We start from the raw sequence: 17,366 nt of genomic DNA on the forward strand, positions 1-17,366 counted from the left end.
GATTTGGATTTGGAATGTCTATTTTACTTTAACCACCAAGAAGAAAAAATGAATGTTGGACAAGAGATAATAAACAAAAGGCACCAACAAAGGTGATAAAACACTGGAATGAGTCCATTGTTAGACCTGCTTCTCCAAAAGAAATTTCTACAGAAATTGTAATTAACTTAAACCCTAAGAAAGCCCTCGATTTGACCTCATCATTGAGGAAATACTGAATCAACTTCCACGCAAAGTTTTAATCAAATTACCAACTTTATTTATGATTAATTTTGATTATGATACCTAAGCAAGGTAAATCTGTTGTTACATCCTACCAGACTGTCTCTTTGTTGCTTTGTTGTCTGTTGTTTCGGAATTCTACGAAAAAACCATCGAATTAAGTTCATAAGATCACAGATATAATCGAAAACTTCTTGAAGGGAAACCTAGTGTGTTCTGTTGCTTAACTAAACATGGCTAAGGCTTCGGATGAAGTTTGTCATAAGGGTCTAAATTACAAGTTACTTCCACGATAATATTCAGAACTATTTTGGCCTTCAGAGAAGACAACGAAGAAGCTAATATGAAAGAGTGGAGAACCCACGTTCAAGAGATAAATATATTAAATATAAAAATAGCTTCTAAGAAGGAACTCCAAATTGTCCACACAATTAGCGCGATTTGAACCTGGGACCTTCCGCCTTGCAGTCTAACCTCTACGAAGACCTTATTAATAACTTTTTTTTATTCACTACTGTTTAAAGTATGTTTCTTAACGTTTTACACACTCTGAATTACGTATTTTACGCAAGGTAGTGTGAAAAGAAATTTGCTTGCGCAATATATACAGTGAGGTAGCGCAAAGTATAATCTGAGTATTATAAACACGTCAGATCATCTGCTATTTTTAGTAAACGTTTTTTTATGACTGGAAATAATTCACACATCGAATATTTTTTGTTTACCTCATTTAAATAATCGTGATTTTTATCAATAGAATAAAAGATTTGTTAATAAACAAGTTAATTAATAAACTTAAATAAATCAGACTGAAACGAATTTGCGAAAATGGAAATTTTATAAATATTTATACAACGAAAATAGTAGTTCAATGAAACTAACAATAATTTTATCGATAGACGTTTGTTTTTTAATTCGAGTAAACATTGTAATGTATTTATTTGAATTATAGATTAAATTTATATCTAATTTGAACGCTACTATATTCTAAAATGTTGTATTTTTCCTAGTGTACATCTAGGAGTAAATGAATGATTTTTTTTTTAAATTATTAATCCGTTAACAAAAAAAAACCAACACTACGAATAGTGACACAACTTATAATTATTTAATGATATTAATGAATGTCTACCTACCAGTTTATTATAATATAATCAAAATATCACGTACTTTTGGTGTATGCCCAAAATTTATTAACATTCTAATATCTCAATACTTGATGATCATAATGAAACAATGCTTAGACTGTGTAGTATATCAGGTTCTTCATGAATTCTGTTCGATTCAAAACTTTTTAAAAAAATCTTGTTTGTACTTTTTGATTAAATATTTATTTTTTTTATTGACACTTTTAATTATGACGTACTGTAAACATTACGGGATAAATCATTACTTTGTTTATATATGCACTTTTCAAGAAAAAACTTTATTCAGGATAAAATATACAGGGATGTGCGAAAATAAGTATCAATTAAAAATGATAGTAGGAGGTAGTTCAGGTAAATGTAAGTCTCTTTTCTATCAAACCCCATACAAATTGAATGGAATTTGAAAATCTAGAGGTATCACTTTCTAACTGGAAGGAAGTAATGTCCTTGAAGTATATTTTAAATTATTATTACATGCTTATCAGATGTTTTAAGTTTACCATTTTTGTTTTAGTGCGGAGATTGGATCAGTTTGAAAATTTTGGAAATCACACCTGAGTTAACAACATTAGGAAACACTTTGGATGAAGCTCTCGAATTACAAAAAGCACATGATGAAGTTCTTCGACAACTACAGGTAAGAAATATAATTCAAATACTTCATTTCACATATGATTTTATCAGAAATATATTGAAATTTTCATTTTTTTTTTCTATAATCTTAGTGGATTTGATTATATTTTAATTAGAAGATTCTATCAGCATAAACTTTATATCGCTGCTATTTAAAAATAACAGTTACATCTCTAATATTCATAACAGTATTTTTAAAATTAGATCTAAATTTAATTTGTTGTAAATGCCTCTATTAAATCGCCGGTTTTAGAACTTAGGAAATTGGAACACAGTTACTTTCTCAGTTATAACAAACAACGTACTTTCTGTATACATATTCGTGTCGAAAGAAATTTGAAAAAGAAAATCCTGAGCAGTAGATTTTTATTTGTATAACAAACCAAAACAATATTTTAGTTAAGGGGATGATGAAACAACACTTCATAGTTTTGTTGATAATTTTTCCTTTATGAATGAAAATTATCCCACGCGCATCCAAAAAAACCGACGCCATCACTTTACCTGTAGATGAAACGGCCTGTGGAGGCACCCATCTTGTGCACAACCTTCTCATGTTCAAATTTCCAGTTAATATAGGATGTTCATGCAACTACCGACATCTCTAGGTCAAGCCAAGTACTCCTAGTATAATAAAAAAGGAGTGTCAACACTATTTTTTCTGTTCATTCTATTTTTTGTTATATTTGAAATAGAATGAGATGAATTCGTAACATATTCTAAAAATTCAAGGTCGATAATTATTTTTTTATATAAACAACTTTTATTATCCATTCAGACATCTTCAAATGACAAATTTGAATTTGAAATACAGAAAAAAAAATAATGCTAAAGGTCAAACACTGTTAACAATGCCATAACATGTTTATTTATATTTGAATACGAATATTTAAAATATACAGAGTGGTCAAAGGAAATCCATATCGTAAAACTATGAAAAACTATTGTAATATAATACAGTTCATAAAAAAAATGGTTGTGCTGATGTAGGTCGAGAAATTACCAGAGTTGCCAAACTGTATTTTTTGTCGTTAACCACAATAATTTTCCAGAATATCTATGGGAATATATATGTTATATTGGACAAACAAATAGTTAGTTCTGAAAACGATTTATTGACCATACGTAGCTTTAGTTAATAGAATAAAAAATAACAGAAAATCACTGATATCTAGTGATATACTACAGGTTGATATTTTTTTATGTATCGTTCTAAATATTTTATTTTCCCAGAATAAACAGAGTCCAGTGGAGGAACTCCTCCGACAGGCAGATCAACTCATCGCTACCCAAAAACCACGGGCAGAAGTTTACGCCGCTATGGCGGAATCCCTCGGCAGAGCTTGGAAAGACATAAATTCCACTCTCGAAATCAGAAAATTCATCCTAGATCTAAACGTTTTGTATCACAAGAGAGCTGAAGATTTTTTCCATAAATCGGATGCCTTGGACGCCTCGTCTAAAGATAAAACAGTTCCAATAGAAATTGAAACCGTAAAAGTATTCCTAACATCGATACACGATCAAAGAAGAACCATTTTGGAATCTCTAATGGCTGCGTTGCAAGCTGGAAATTCTTTATTGGGAAAACTGAAGGAACTTGGAGCCGAAGGAACACTTGATTCCAGACCAAATCGAATTCGAAGCTCTGTTAAAAGAGGTAATTTTTTCAGTTAAATATAATTTGTCACTTTTTATGATTTAAATGATTTGTTGATCTATTTTTATAATATCGTGATGTTTGTCCTATATTTACAAATCATATAACCGTTATCGATCCAGTCATGAACTAATTATGTTAAATTCAAGTTCGTGTTGACATTTGAACCTTCTAGTAGTCGAAAAAATGTTGATTGCATGCCAAAAGATTGAAGCAGATTGAAAACAATAATATCATTTCAATTTACGTCTGATTTTAAGGTATATAATAAGTTTTTACCCCTCGATTCATCATTAGAGACAATCTTTCCAAATTTTGAAAAGCCTTCTTGAAAAAAATACAAAAATTATTGTTATATTCATTGATCAGATTCTGTACAATAAACATAGATGGCTTGGCACGTGAGTAAAGTTTTCAACTCCTTTTTTTCAGCTATATCCCAAGTACAAGGATGGCTAGATGATTTACATTTGAGAAGACAAGTTCTAGAAGGGACTTTCAACGACAGGAAGACCCAGTTAGAACAATGTTTAGCTTTAGCGATTCTTGCAACTGATTTAAGGGAATTGGAGGAAACTGTACAACATCGAAGAGATCTACTAGCTAATAGCAATCAATATGGTAAGCGTCTTATCTGAATTCCAGATTATTTAGTCTAATACTAGTATCGTTTCCAGGAGATTCTTCATCTAGTGCGGAGCTATTTCTCCACGAACACATGAAATTACTTCCGGAAGCTAAACAGCTTCAAGAAAGAGCTTTGAAAATCACCAAAGCCACCGAACAATTAGTAGCATCAGGATGTTTCGCTGGCGAAGAAGCTTCGCAACAATCTTACGCCGTACTGTCTTCTACATCTGATTATTTGACTGACCTTCAGACAAGAGAATCATTGTTGGAGAGGGTTAAATCTTTCTTCAGGACAGCACAAACAGTAAGTCGAAGAAATATATTAAATATATTTGTTATAAAATAATAAATTTTAGGTTTTAACGAAATTGAATCAGTTGGAAATTCAATTAACAGCAACAGAACTTCCGAAAACATCTCCGCAATTGGTACAACTTCACGAACAATGTTCGAAAGCGATAGAGGATGCTACTGGAGCTCCCATAACCGAAGGATACGCCATTTTAGACATTGCAGGTGAAAAGACTTTTGTATTAGAAACCTATATCAATTAAAACAAAGTTATCCACGTGATTAACTTAATCATTGTTTTTTTTATTTTCAGGACGTGGTACTGCCGGTACTGAAGGTATACAACGTATGGTAGAAGAATTGGAAAACAAGAAAATAATCCTTGAAGGATTATGTACTGCACATAAGGAGGAAAATATTAGAGTGAACGCTGCTTTAAATAACTTTTTGGAAAAACACAACGAAATCTATACGTGGTTGTTAACCATAGCGGAGGCTTTTCTTAAAGGACACAGAGATATGGGAAGCGATTTACCATTAGCTAGCGATTTTTACGAGTTACATAATCAGTTGCTTAACGATTTACAGGTATGAAAAAATTATTTAACAGTTCTAAATATTGGCAAATCCACTAATAGACCTAGAAACTGGTATTGCTATTACATCTCTCAACGATCTGTTAGCACTTAAATAGGTGCGAAATTTGATTAGTGATTATATTTTTAACCAAACACGATCATATAAGATTCTAGCTTCGCTTTATAGGCTTCACGAATGATCCGGAGTGCCGACTGTGCAAAAAGGGGTAAGAAACTGCATACCAAGTCTTTTGTGAATCACAAGGGCGCGGTTTGAGCACTTAAGAAGCCTCACACTTTTATTAATAACGTCAAAAGGTTAAATAAAGCGTTTGAACACCTGTACAAAGGACTTCGGTAATGACAACGAGTTTATTAGACAGTTATATTTATTGAAAGTTATCTATAATGGGGATATTTGTTTTCTTTTTTCTATTCCTCTCACTGGTGGCTTAAAGACATTTCCTAATTCCAAATTCTATTTTTTATTTATGGGTTTTCAATTTGCTGTAATTTTGTTTTGTTTCAGATCAAAGGTAACGAAATCAACACGCTTCTACTAACACTACCCCCTATTTTAGAATACTTGGAAGATAATCAGAGAAAAGACGTGGACTTTAAAGTCGAACAACTCCACGAAAGGTGGATGAAGCTGAAGAATATCTTGGAAATAAGAATGGAATTGGCGAATATATACGTCAAATTCCATAAAGAAGCGGATATAGTTAATAAAGAAATGGACAAATTGGATAATCTCCTTGTTCAAAATAAAGATAATGTAGACGACGAAACGATGCGAAAGTTGGAGGAGAAGTTCGAGAGTATAGTACCTTTTTACGAGTGCGCAAAAAATACTGGACTCACTTTTATAAATCAAGCAAAATCGGTGAGTTTTTTTTTCTATAAAATTAATTAAAAATCTAAATCTCGAACCACTTTTCCTCTTGTTCCTAACCCTCCACAAGTACAGAAGACTCTTCCACAGATCTAATAGGAGAGGAAGAAGATTACACGTGAAAAACACGACGTGCAAATCGATGAAGACCTGTTAGATGAAACTTTCCCAAAAAACAGATCATAGTTAACTCATAAGAAAACATTCCCAGACACGGTTACTTAAGAAGTAAGTGCTGGCAAAGGTTCATAGTCATCGAAACTACACCTTCACCAGAAGAGTAGATCTCCAGGTAATTTCATGCTGTATGTGCTGACAAGGCTATATAACCATAGAACTAAACATTTACAAGAAGAGAGGACCTTCCGGAATCTCCTACAGAACTAAGGGAACTGTCTTTAGAAGTGCTGACAAGGGTGTATACCCTTCACGAACAGGGTCGACTTGGACGACAAGAAGGAGATTACACATGGAAAAGGGGACGCCCAATTCGACAATGGGTCTCATCAAAAAAGTCTGTGTGCTCTAAATCATATCATATAAGAGATCAGATATCTTGAATTCAACAATAACTGAATTTCATCTCGAACAAAAGCGATACACGATTGGTGGAAAGACATGATTCGATGATTTTAGTTGAAGATAGTTTATTCCTAAAATAGAAGATGACTCAAAACAGATTTCTCTCAGGTTTTGAGAAACCTTACTAACGTCATAGATATACTGGTTTAAACCAAGAAAATCCTGAAAGTCTTCCGGAAATTGCTACTGGTTATATTGTAAACTGTAATGACTTTTATGTCCTCTTAAAAACTATCTTTCCATATCTGTTAACAATTTGGAGAAATTTTTCTCTAGCTTAAGAAGACTGCTGAGCTAGTTTACAAACATTCCATCTGAAAATAAGTTTAACGAACTGGTTTCATTTTTCATTCACATTGTTGATGACGTGCTTGATAAAATTTCCAGTGCACCAAATATTCTGTATTTTGGGCACTGTGATTGGTAAAAAAAATCGTCTATATCGAATTTAGTACGGACACACTATTTATGTTTGAATAAGTGGTTAATATATAATTTCAATAATAAATTTTTTGAGCTTCAATTAATTTTTTTATTTGATACGGCGATGCGCTCGTACTAAAATCGGCTGGAGAATCGCATTTCGTTACCGATCATCGCTATTTTTAGATTAAAGTGTCTTCCAGTAACCAGCAACTGTTCAAAATAAATCAAAACAGAAATAGCTGTCGTCTTTCTAATATTCCAAAATTATTTTATGTGTCATATGTATTTCTACTAACCAAAGGGAAGATACTATAACCTGTTGTTTCAATATTTACCCAATATTAAAATATATATAGTGGAATTTATAACTTTTGGAAAAATGAAGACAGTAAAATAAATTTCTATACCTTGCGATTGCATCACAAGTTTATTAATCTTTTTGTAATTAAATTTGCTTCTAAAACAGAAATCGACGTGGTTATTAGGTAATTGGCGCAGTCAGTAGGATAATCTATTTGAACATGAGATTAATAAACGAAATGCTTGGACCTAATAGTAAAATCTACGGAGATTTCTTCCAATTCAATTAAGATATCTTAGGAAGTAGTTACCGATTAGTAACATCCTTTTAATTCGTTAAATATATCGACTAATTAACTTAATTTCATCAAAAATTTATCGTCTCGAAACGTTTCAGTTTTTTATGGTTCCTCTGTGCCATAGAACTGCCAATTTTTATAACGGATCATGTCATTCGTCCAGTAACTTTACAAATCTGTTTTGTTTTACAAATATTTGTATACTTTAAAATGTTTCACACATCGTACGAACACCATCAGTGTAAATTTCTTTTCTATTTGTTTTATTAATGTAAATACGAAAAAGTCGAATCGTTAAATTTTGAAACAAATCTCCAAACATACTTTTCATTATAAACCAAAGTTAGTTCAGTTCATACTTATTTTTTTCGCAGGATATCTCTAGAAACGAAGCTTTCAAGCTTCAATTGGTTCTATGGTTATGATCAATTCAATCCTAGTAAATCCACATTTATATATTTTTAATGAAAATTTATAAATTATTTTGAATAATATCAATTATTTGGCGCAGTCAGTAGGATAATATGTAAAATTATCTTTAGTTGGCTACATTTATCGAGGTTTTAGTGAAACCCCAATCAGAATGTTTCATAAAATATTTAATATATTAATTTAGTGTTGAATGGCTTTGATTTATTTTGAGCTCTCTTTATTAAATCTATGCTTTGCACTTTATACAAAATTGTTTTTAGAAACAATCTATTTAGAATATTAAAATAGTATTTTGAGAATAAAAAAAGTATGTTTGTATTGCAATTCCACACCAACACGATCCGACGATTTATTTTAAAATGAAAAATTTTCATGAATGTTGCCAAGAAAATGTTTTATTACAAAATATATCAGAATTCATTAATAAATCGCTGGTAAGAGAAAAAATTTTGTAAAATCATTTGTAGATCAAATAAAATGATGACCATTGCTTTTTGAGTCTTATCGGCTTCTGTTAATAGATGGCGTACTACATTTATATGATTTTCGACTTTGTTGTTTCTTCAATGATGTCCTCAATGAAGATCTAGCTTGAAGTCTATTCGTTTTCTGCATCCCAGTATATACGAGTGACACGAATTTAAAGAAGGAAGTAAGAAATAAGTACTAAACTTCGACGTTTCACGATTGAGAATAGAATAGATAAAATAATTAAGCAATTTTGGAGAAAAAAACCACAGTATGACTCTATAAAAGTGAATCATTTGATTCGAACGACCCTCGTATTATTTGATCCCACGAAAAACATAAATTTCAATGAGATAAAATGCAGACTACGTAATCTATATGTAAATAATAATCAAACGCACTGTATCTTTAAAATCAGATGTCAGAATTTGAATTTCAGCGAAAAAAAAAATGTAGTCAATTTTATTTACCCACTCTGTATATACAATGCATATTTACCAACATATCAAACAAATAACGTGTCTGAGCATTCGAAAAAGATAAATGCACGCCATTTCTCTAAATCTAATTCTAATTTTATATTTCCAGATATCCGAACCACATCTCGACACTCAACGGGCATGTCTGTGCGTTGAGTCCATTCTTGAGAGACTGTCAGGAAGGCAGTTAGTCGTAACTAGAAACTGGCAGACTTTCCACACCGAGGTGGTGGAGAAACGCGAACTTCTGGTGCGCCTCGAATTGACCATGGAGGAAAGCTCCAAGGTTAGTAATTTTTTTTAACACACACCTGTGTTTACAGTGACACCTGTGAGATTCGGAGTGGGGACGTCAATAATACAATGTGAAGTAAAGAAATTTTGAAAATTTTTATCTAGTTTTTTGGATTTTAGTTATTGAATTCTTGATGATCGGTTAGTTTCAGTGTTTGCGATTCACAGATTTATAAATATCTTTAGGAATGAATAAAATTTTTTTATTCTTTTTGAAATATTTATTTTGGGAGGTCTCCAAATATTGACAGTTGCGATAATTAAGTGAAAATTATTTTTACGAAAAAATATGTTTAGAAACTTTAAATTAAAATCTCGCCTCAGTATTTTTTTGTTAGTCTGTGAGTGATGACACTTTTTTCACTAAAAGAAATCGTTTCAATCATCATCAGTGTAAGAAAAATTTTTTTTCAAATATTGATTCCAATATTGATTCCAAACTTTGCGTTTCTTATTTAATAGAATCAAAATTTTGGCATGAAATCTGCGGCAATATAATTATTTTGGAAATAACTACGTGGGAGTCATGAAAATTATTATTTGACATCGTTTGTTGAAATAAAATCAGTTGGATACGACTTTTATTTTTAGAACCACGATGCAGAAATCAAATTTCTTTATCCTTTTTCTTGAAATAAATGAAATTTTCTAGCTTCTGCAATAAAACTGTATACTTAGAGTTATACAGAATGTCCCACAGAAAATTTGCAAACCGTACATCAATCTTAGCTATATACTTCTCAAAAAAAAGTTTTACGAAAATTTATATACTTTGATATAAATTATATAAATTGATACTGATGTACAGCATCTATATTTTATACTTCCCACGAAGATTTTTTTTCTTACACAACCATTATTTAGTTTGTTTACAGTGCTCAAATTATAAAGCATGCATTTAATAGTTCTTCTTACTTTTTTAATAATTTTTATTTTCATATATTTTTTATTGAAACGATATTTTTGGAGCCAGACAACAATTAGAGATATTTTGGTGAGTCTACTACTAAATTTTTTCTGTAAAAAAATATACAGGGTGTTCATTCAGAAGGTGATTGCTCGTGTAAAATTAAGATGGGTCTTTCCTACAACAAAATTTCCTCACCACCCTCAAAAGATGGTAACTACAATTCAGTTTTATTAATTTTTTTCTAATATTTGAAAATTTCAATAATGCTCACTTTTTTTCATATCTAAAGTTGACTGAGGAAATTTTGTTATAGAAAAGACCTTAATTTCATAAGAGCAATCACCTCAGTAGATGTTTTAAGCTGGTCTGGGGACGAAAGTGACGAATATGAACTAAGTCGTAGTATCCTTATCGTCCGTCTAACCGCAGATTGCGATAACCGTCCTCAGACCAGTTTTATAGCATGAATTTAGAAACACCTCGTATATTAAAGATTATTCTTCTTCAATTTCAGACAATCAACTTAGTCTCGAAACTAGACGACAAACTATACCCTGTGATAACCACCGACTCCAATAAACCAAAGCAAATAGCCGATTTCATCGAAGATAAATTATCGATACTCATCCCCGAGGTGCGAAAATCTCAAGCAGACGTTAACGAAAAGATAAAAACAACAGAAGCTCTAATTCAACAAACTCAAAATAAAGACGAAACTAATTTATCCGTTAAGAAGAAACTGGACGAAATTAATCAGAAACTTCAAGATGCGGTGTCGGATTATCAAGTACTGTCTCAAGTTCTAATAGGATACTTTAGAAATTTGGAAGAAATCGAAAAGAAAGTTGAAGTATATAACGCAGAATTGGAAAAAACTGGTTACCCTAAAGATGTTACCACTGTCGATAGGTTCTTACAGCTACACGAGGTTTTAAAGCAAACTATAACTGAAAGATTGAGATTCGCTCAAGCCGAATGTGACCAGGTCGCCGAAAGGATCAGGAAACAGGTGAGACATGCTCAATGCAAATAGACATCGTACGACTCTTGTATTAATTGGGGTCTTTATGGGGTGTTCGTCCTTTTAAAGAACTTTTGTTGATGCATGTCTCAAAGCTTATCTGTTGGCTGAATCACCTAGAGGTCTAGCTTGGTTAATGATGTTTATATCTTCCTACTGAGCCTCTGTTGGCTTAATGATTATTTTGAATCTCGTACTACCTTTGGCTCAAATAAAACTTGTAGTAGAAGCTTATAGAATGTGGTTATTCTCTTCAGGAGTTTTTGATGACTTCGTTATCGATGGTTCTATCCTAGATTATTCTGTTAAATCTCATACTACCTTGTGGTTTGAGAAGGGATATAATAAAGGGTTGTAGAATGTCTGAAATCTCTCGAAGAACATTTTCTGGCTTAAATTTTTCTATAGAGCCTCTATTGGCTCAATAATTCTTTTAAATCTTGTACTACCTAAAAGGCACGTAGTGGAAGCATATAGAATGTATCTATTCTCTTCCAGAGCTTTTATTAATGTTTCTATCCTTTTGAAGATGTTACGATGTCTTGGTGATTCTTTACAATCCTCTACTAGCTTTATATCTAAGTAAAAAGGTATTGAAGAGTTATTAAATGATTATTTCCTCTTTTTACTTTGTATTTTATGTAAATTTATGAATTTCAGGAGCCGGAAACAGCTGCCGAACACGACATCAACAAACTTAAACATGTTTTAGAGCTCAATACATCGCAATTTGAAGATCAGTGGAGACAGAGACAAGATTCTTTGTTAGCCCATCGACAAATATCATCGTTCGACCACGATCTTATGAAAATTAATGATAGCATAGATGATTTAGACAGGCAGATGACAAATATTACGGGGCAATACGGAGAAGCGGTATCAAGTGCTAAAGCCACGTCACAAGCTTTTGGAAATTTGGAGGAAAGTGTTCAGGTTAGGAAAAGAAATTGCATCTGATAAATAACAATTTTATTAATTTTTATAAAATATTGATCTGGTGTTAGGTAGTGGGTTTTGGTATAGTAAAAAACCATATTGTGACTCGAAACTTTTTTGGACAACAAAATTGGATAATTGATTGAATTTTTTTTAATTAAAATATTCACAGTTGCAAAACTAGATGAATGTTGTCCATTATTGCTCACCCTATATTTTTTAAATTTAAATTAAAATATTTTATCTTAATTTTATATCACTGTTTCAGACTTTAGAACAAAGAATTCAATCTTTCATTAAATCTAGTGACAAATTAATATCTGAAAATCATAAGGAATCACCACACGTCCAAAATGAAATATCCGCTCTGCAAGATAAATGGAATAACTTGAAAAATCAAATGAAAACAATTAGGAACCTCATAGATACCAGCATTAGATATTTCCAGTTTGTAGAAGAGGTAATTTGAAATCATATTTCGTTATTTATTATGGTAACATACATCAAATAAATGTTTAAAGTTGAATTTCGAAATGCAGCTCATGGAAATGCTACTGGAACAAATCTGGCAACAGCTGCTTGGAACAATTTTTTGAGGTTATGCTGGAAACAAAAATTATTGTAGAATTTTTGATTATGTGTATGGATGTGTATCTTTTATATTCAAGTAAATCTTGTAATAGCTGATATAACCTACAATCTGGCAACAGCTGATAAAACCTACAAACTTAACTTTTTCTCGTTGATCAGATAATAGTGAAATTTTTGTCAATTTCTTGGAAAATACTGGATGTATAATTATTGTGACTAGAAAGAGCTTCATTTCAACGAATTTCAATGAATTTGAATGTTTTTATGCGAAAATCAAAATGAAAATCCAAAAAAAATCGTTTGTTTTGCTGCCTACGAATTTTGAGGTTGAAAATTGATGACAACAACTGTAGTACTTTCTTTTTCTTTATCTATTTTTGTAAGACAAATAGTGAAGCCGTTAATCTAAATAAGTCGTGTGACTAGCACACAGATTGCGCTGCTAATGTCAAATTCATATGACGTTAATGAAGTACCAGCTTTCAAAAGACTGTGTATAAAATTTCATGTCATTTGGATTAGTCAGAGAAAAGTGACAGCTATTTAAATGAAGCTACTTTTGTTATTTTCAATATAATGGGTTCAGAGCAGTGTTTGATTAAGTTTACACGAAAAAAATCAGATTTTTTGCATAAGTTTTTCATAACGCAGCGTTGCCGGATTTCCAAACAATTTCAGGAGTAAAATATGACATAAAAATTTTTTAAAGCATATTTTAATACAAGTTTTTGTTATTAATATAGGCCGACGAATGGTTTAGAGAAGGCAGTAAACTTTTAGTAACCATAGCAAGAAAATCCACAGCAATAAAGAAGCCTGAAGAAGCTGAAGAACTACTTAACGAAATCTCCCAGTTCCTTACGCCTGGAGAAGAAAAACAAAACGAAAGAATAAAAAATATATCGGAATTAGCAGTGAAATTATACGGTCAAGATCAATCTAAATACGCTCCGGTGTTAAAAGGGAACAAAGAAATGCTAGAATCCTTCAAATCTATTATAAAAGAGCTTAACACGTTAGCCAATAATTTACGACAAGCAGAAGAAGAACGCAAGCGAGCGGAAAGAGAGAAAGCAGAAGCTGAATTGGCGGAACAAGCCAGACAACAAGCCGAAGCTCAACGTAAAGAAGAAGAAAGATTAGCAGAACAAGCAAGAAAAACGGAAGAAGCTAGATTAGCCGAAGAACGAAGAAAAGCAGAAGAAGCTAGATTAGCAAATGAGGCTAGAATAGCTAAAGAAAAAATAGAAGCGGAAGAACGGAGATTAGCCGATGAAAAACGAAAAATTGAAGAAGTAAAAATAGCCGAACAAGCAAGACTAGCCGAAGAAAGACGACAAGCTGAAGAAGCTAAACGCGCAGAAGAAGAAAGATTAGCAGAAGAAAGACGAAAACTTCTAGAAGAGAAACAAAGATTACAACAAGCTAAAATAGAAGAGGAAGCTAGAAGAGCCGAGGAAGCTAAATTAGCCGAAGCTAGAAGATCCGAAGAATCTAGATTAGCCGAAGAAAAATGTAAACTCGAAGAAATTAAATTGAAACAACAAAAAGAAGCGGAAAGATTACGATTAGAAGAAGAACGACAAAAAGCGGAACAAGCTAAAATATCGGAACTGAAGAAACATACTTTAGAAATAACTGAAATTACCGACGTACATAAAATAGAGATACAAAACGCCGCTAATAAAAGAATACCATCACCAATACCTATTGTAGAAGACGCTAGTGAAGCTCCTGTTTTCGTTTCACCTCTCAGCGATGCGGTAATCGAAGAAGGAAATAAATTCACTTTCATGTGTAGAGTTACAGGTCATCCAACTCCAATAGTCCATTGGTACAAAGCAGGACTTTCAATACAAAATAACCCAGATTATAGAACCTCCTTTCAAAATGGTTTGTGCACTTTAACAATAGAAGAAACCTTCGCGGAAGACTCGGCGAGGTATACGTGTAGAGCAACGAATCAAGCAGGAGAAGACGAAACTTCGGCGGTATTATCGGTGAAAGAAAACGAACCTGAAGAAGTGCTAGCCGCACCGTCTTTCGTCAAATTACTTCAACCTTCCGTAGCTAAAGAAGGTACGACATTTCAATTCGAATGTCAAGTGGACGGGAATCCTCTACCAACTGTTCAATGGTACAAAAACTCTGATTGTATCGATAATTTTCCTGAGTTTGGTATTACTTATAATAACGGAAATGCTATATTGAAATTTGAGAAAGTGGGATTGGATGATAAAGCCGAATATACCTGCAAGGCTTCTAATCAACTGGGTACTGCTCAAAGTACCGCCAATTTAATAATTACACGTAAGTGAATACATATTTTATTACTTTTTTTAATTCTTTGGTAGTATTGATGCGAGGGTTGCTTTTGATATCTTTGAAGCCTCCAATAACCACACGCAATTTCAATTTACGATTCGATATAACCAATTTGTGGATTTTTTAAATGTTTTCTGAAGTAACCATGACCAGAATGTTCACCATCATCGTTGTCTGTACGACCAGAGTGCAAATAATACTTTTGAAGCCATTTCTGAGCTTGTACAGTATTTTTTTATCAAGAAATAATGATAAATAAGACACGAAATTGATTTTAAAATAACAAAAGTAGCTTCACTCAAATGGCTGTCACTTTTTTCTGACTGATCGACTAATCATGGAATTTAGCACATAGTCAGTTGATAATGACAACGCCATCTATGTGTCAGTCACACTATTTCTTGAGTGACGATTTATATTTAACTTTTCTTAACAACTTTTTAGTTTGGATTTCGTTTTTAATAATGGAAAAAATGACCTGTGCTATAAAATCGTATTTCCGAAAAAACGAAAAGTTGAATAACCCCAGATTAATTTTTGGCAGAAATCATTGTGACCATATTTAAAAATAAACAAGCAGTAGGAAATGGCATGGAAATTTTGAGGGATTTCTACTAATAGCCGTTTAATTCTATTTTTAAAATGGATTGTTGACCTTACAATAATTATCTTCCTAAAGATCTAGATTCAAAAGAAAATTATGTAGTTACAAGATTCAGAAACAACGATTTACGAGGTGCGTTAAAAGAACATACATTATTAATCGAAACTTTGTATTTTTGTTTAAAAAAATGAAAGAGAATGAATAAATTGTAAGTTATATGTTACAATAACTAGTATATTATAGCTTAACAACGTTGCCGGGCTTTAAAAGTATTATGGAAATCGAGGAAAAGAAAAAAATTATTAATTCACTATTTTGCAATAGCTTTTGATAAATATTTACTCTAATGGAATAATTATTCAAAAATACGTATTTTTCTGATTCAAATTAGCATCTATAGGAACGTTATTAAGATAGTTTGAAATATGAACATATAAACTAACCCTCGTATCTACTACATAATTTTTTCGATTAATTTTTGACTTAAAATTGAAGTCTATTTATAAATAATGGATTTATTATGAATTATTGATTATATTTATTTTAAATTCAAGCGTCTGAACCTGCTGAAGTTCCAGTATTTATTACCCCATTGTCGAACGTAATGGCGAGGGCAGGTCAGAAGATAAAATTGGAATGTGAAATTTCGGGATTGCCCCCACCAATTCTAACTTGGTCACACAACGGGAAAACAGTCAAAGAAACTCGTGAAATTAAAGTAAGTACTATACTTCTTTTTTTCTTTTTAATTAACACTTTTATTTTTAAAAAGATTCTTATCAAAAAAATTTATATTTAACGTGTATTATTTATCTGTGTGTGATTTGGGTCGTTAGTTTTTTTGGCAATGTTCGTTTGAAATGCATTTTAAAATAGTGAGGTTTATTTTTAAGAGTCCTCGTTGCATATTCAACCATTTTCTTTGGTTTTCATTATAGTTAAGATAAGTTTCAGTTACTTCTAATGTTTTATTAAATAAAAAAACTTATTTAGGGTAAGTTTTATCAGTACAAAAAATTTGATTACATTCTTTTCTTCACATTAATTCATTATTAAAAACTTTTTGATGCCATGCTTGTACAAGTATTTTGCCTTAATATAGACTTCAGTTTCATCAATTCTTGGTAATTTTAACTGTATCGATTTTTGCAGTGCCAGTATCACCATTTGATTTATCATCTTTGTTTGTCTTCGTCAGCTCCTTCTCCTTTTTCCTATAGTTTTTGACTCTGTACCAAGTTATTTAAAAGTTGTGACTATTCCATTTAGTTTCTTTTACTGTAAGTCCAACTTTGTATCCATTTTTCTCATTAATTATCATTGTTTTGGTAAAATCCATTGCAATCCTCTTCTATCCAAATTTTTGTTAGTGCTTCCAACTTTCTGTTATTTTCTGCTATAAGTACGATGTCGTCTGCATATAGTAAGCCTAAAACTCAGTCTACCTCCTTGTTTTATCCTTTTTTCCATCATAAAACTTTATCATCTTTGCTTGTTCTTCTTCTTATCACATTTCTCAATATTAAAATATCATCTATCATTTGTCCTCCTTCACTGGATATTGTTTCTTGTTCTTCAACTTTCTTTTCTTTTTCTTTTGAGAAATCTAATTTTTTTCTTATTAAAACGTGTGCATTTTGCA

At 31.8% G+C, this 17,366-nt stretch overlaps 1 protein-coding gene across 1 annotated transcript in view; it reads left to right on the top strand.

The window, feature by feature from the left end:
* LOC130441960 (titin) overlaps positions 1 to 17,366 on the top strand; it is a 159,229-nt gene that overhangs the window by 27,117 nt on the left and 114,746 nt on the right. The window contains exons 14-26 of the mRNA XM_056775888.1: positions 1,885 to 2,007; positions 3,237 to 3,663; positions 4,096 to 4,284; positions 4,341 to 4,597; positions 4,650 to 4,809; positions 4,898 to 5,172; positions 5,692 to 6,048; positions 9,153 to 9,329; positions 10,762 to 11,256; positions 11,929 to 12,201; positions 12,473 to 12,664; positions 13,539 to 15,105; positions 16,279 to 16,442. Coding sequence (XP_056631866.1) covers positions 1,885 to 2,007; positions 3,237 to 3,663; positions 4,096 to 4,284; positions 4,341 to 4,597; positions 4,650 to 4,809; positions 4,898 to 5,172; positions 5,692 to 6,048; positions 9,153 to 9,329; positions 10,762 to 11,256; positions 11,929 to 12,201; positions 12,473 to 12,664; positions 13,539 to 15,105; positions 16,279 to 16,442 — 4,656 coding nt within the window. The remainder of the gene's footprint in view (positions 1 to 1,884; positions 2,008 to 3,236; positions 3,664 to 4,095; positions 4,285 to 4,340; positions 4,598 to 4,649; positions 4,810 to 4,897; positions 5,173 to 5,691; positions 6,049 to 9,152; positions 9,330 to 10,761; positions 11,257 to 11,928; positions 12,202 to 12,472; positions 12,665 to 13,538; positions 15,106 to 16,278; positions 16,443 to 17,366) is intronic.

This window comes from Diorhabda sublineata, chromosome 3 (assembly GCF_026230105.1).
Source record: "Diorhabda sublineata isolate icDioSubl1.1 chromosome 3, icDioSubl1.1, whole genome shotgun sequence".
NCBI classification, from domain to species: Eukaryota; Metazoa; Arthropoda; class Insecta; order Coleoptera; family Chrysomelidae; genus Diorhabda; species Diorhabda sublineata.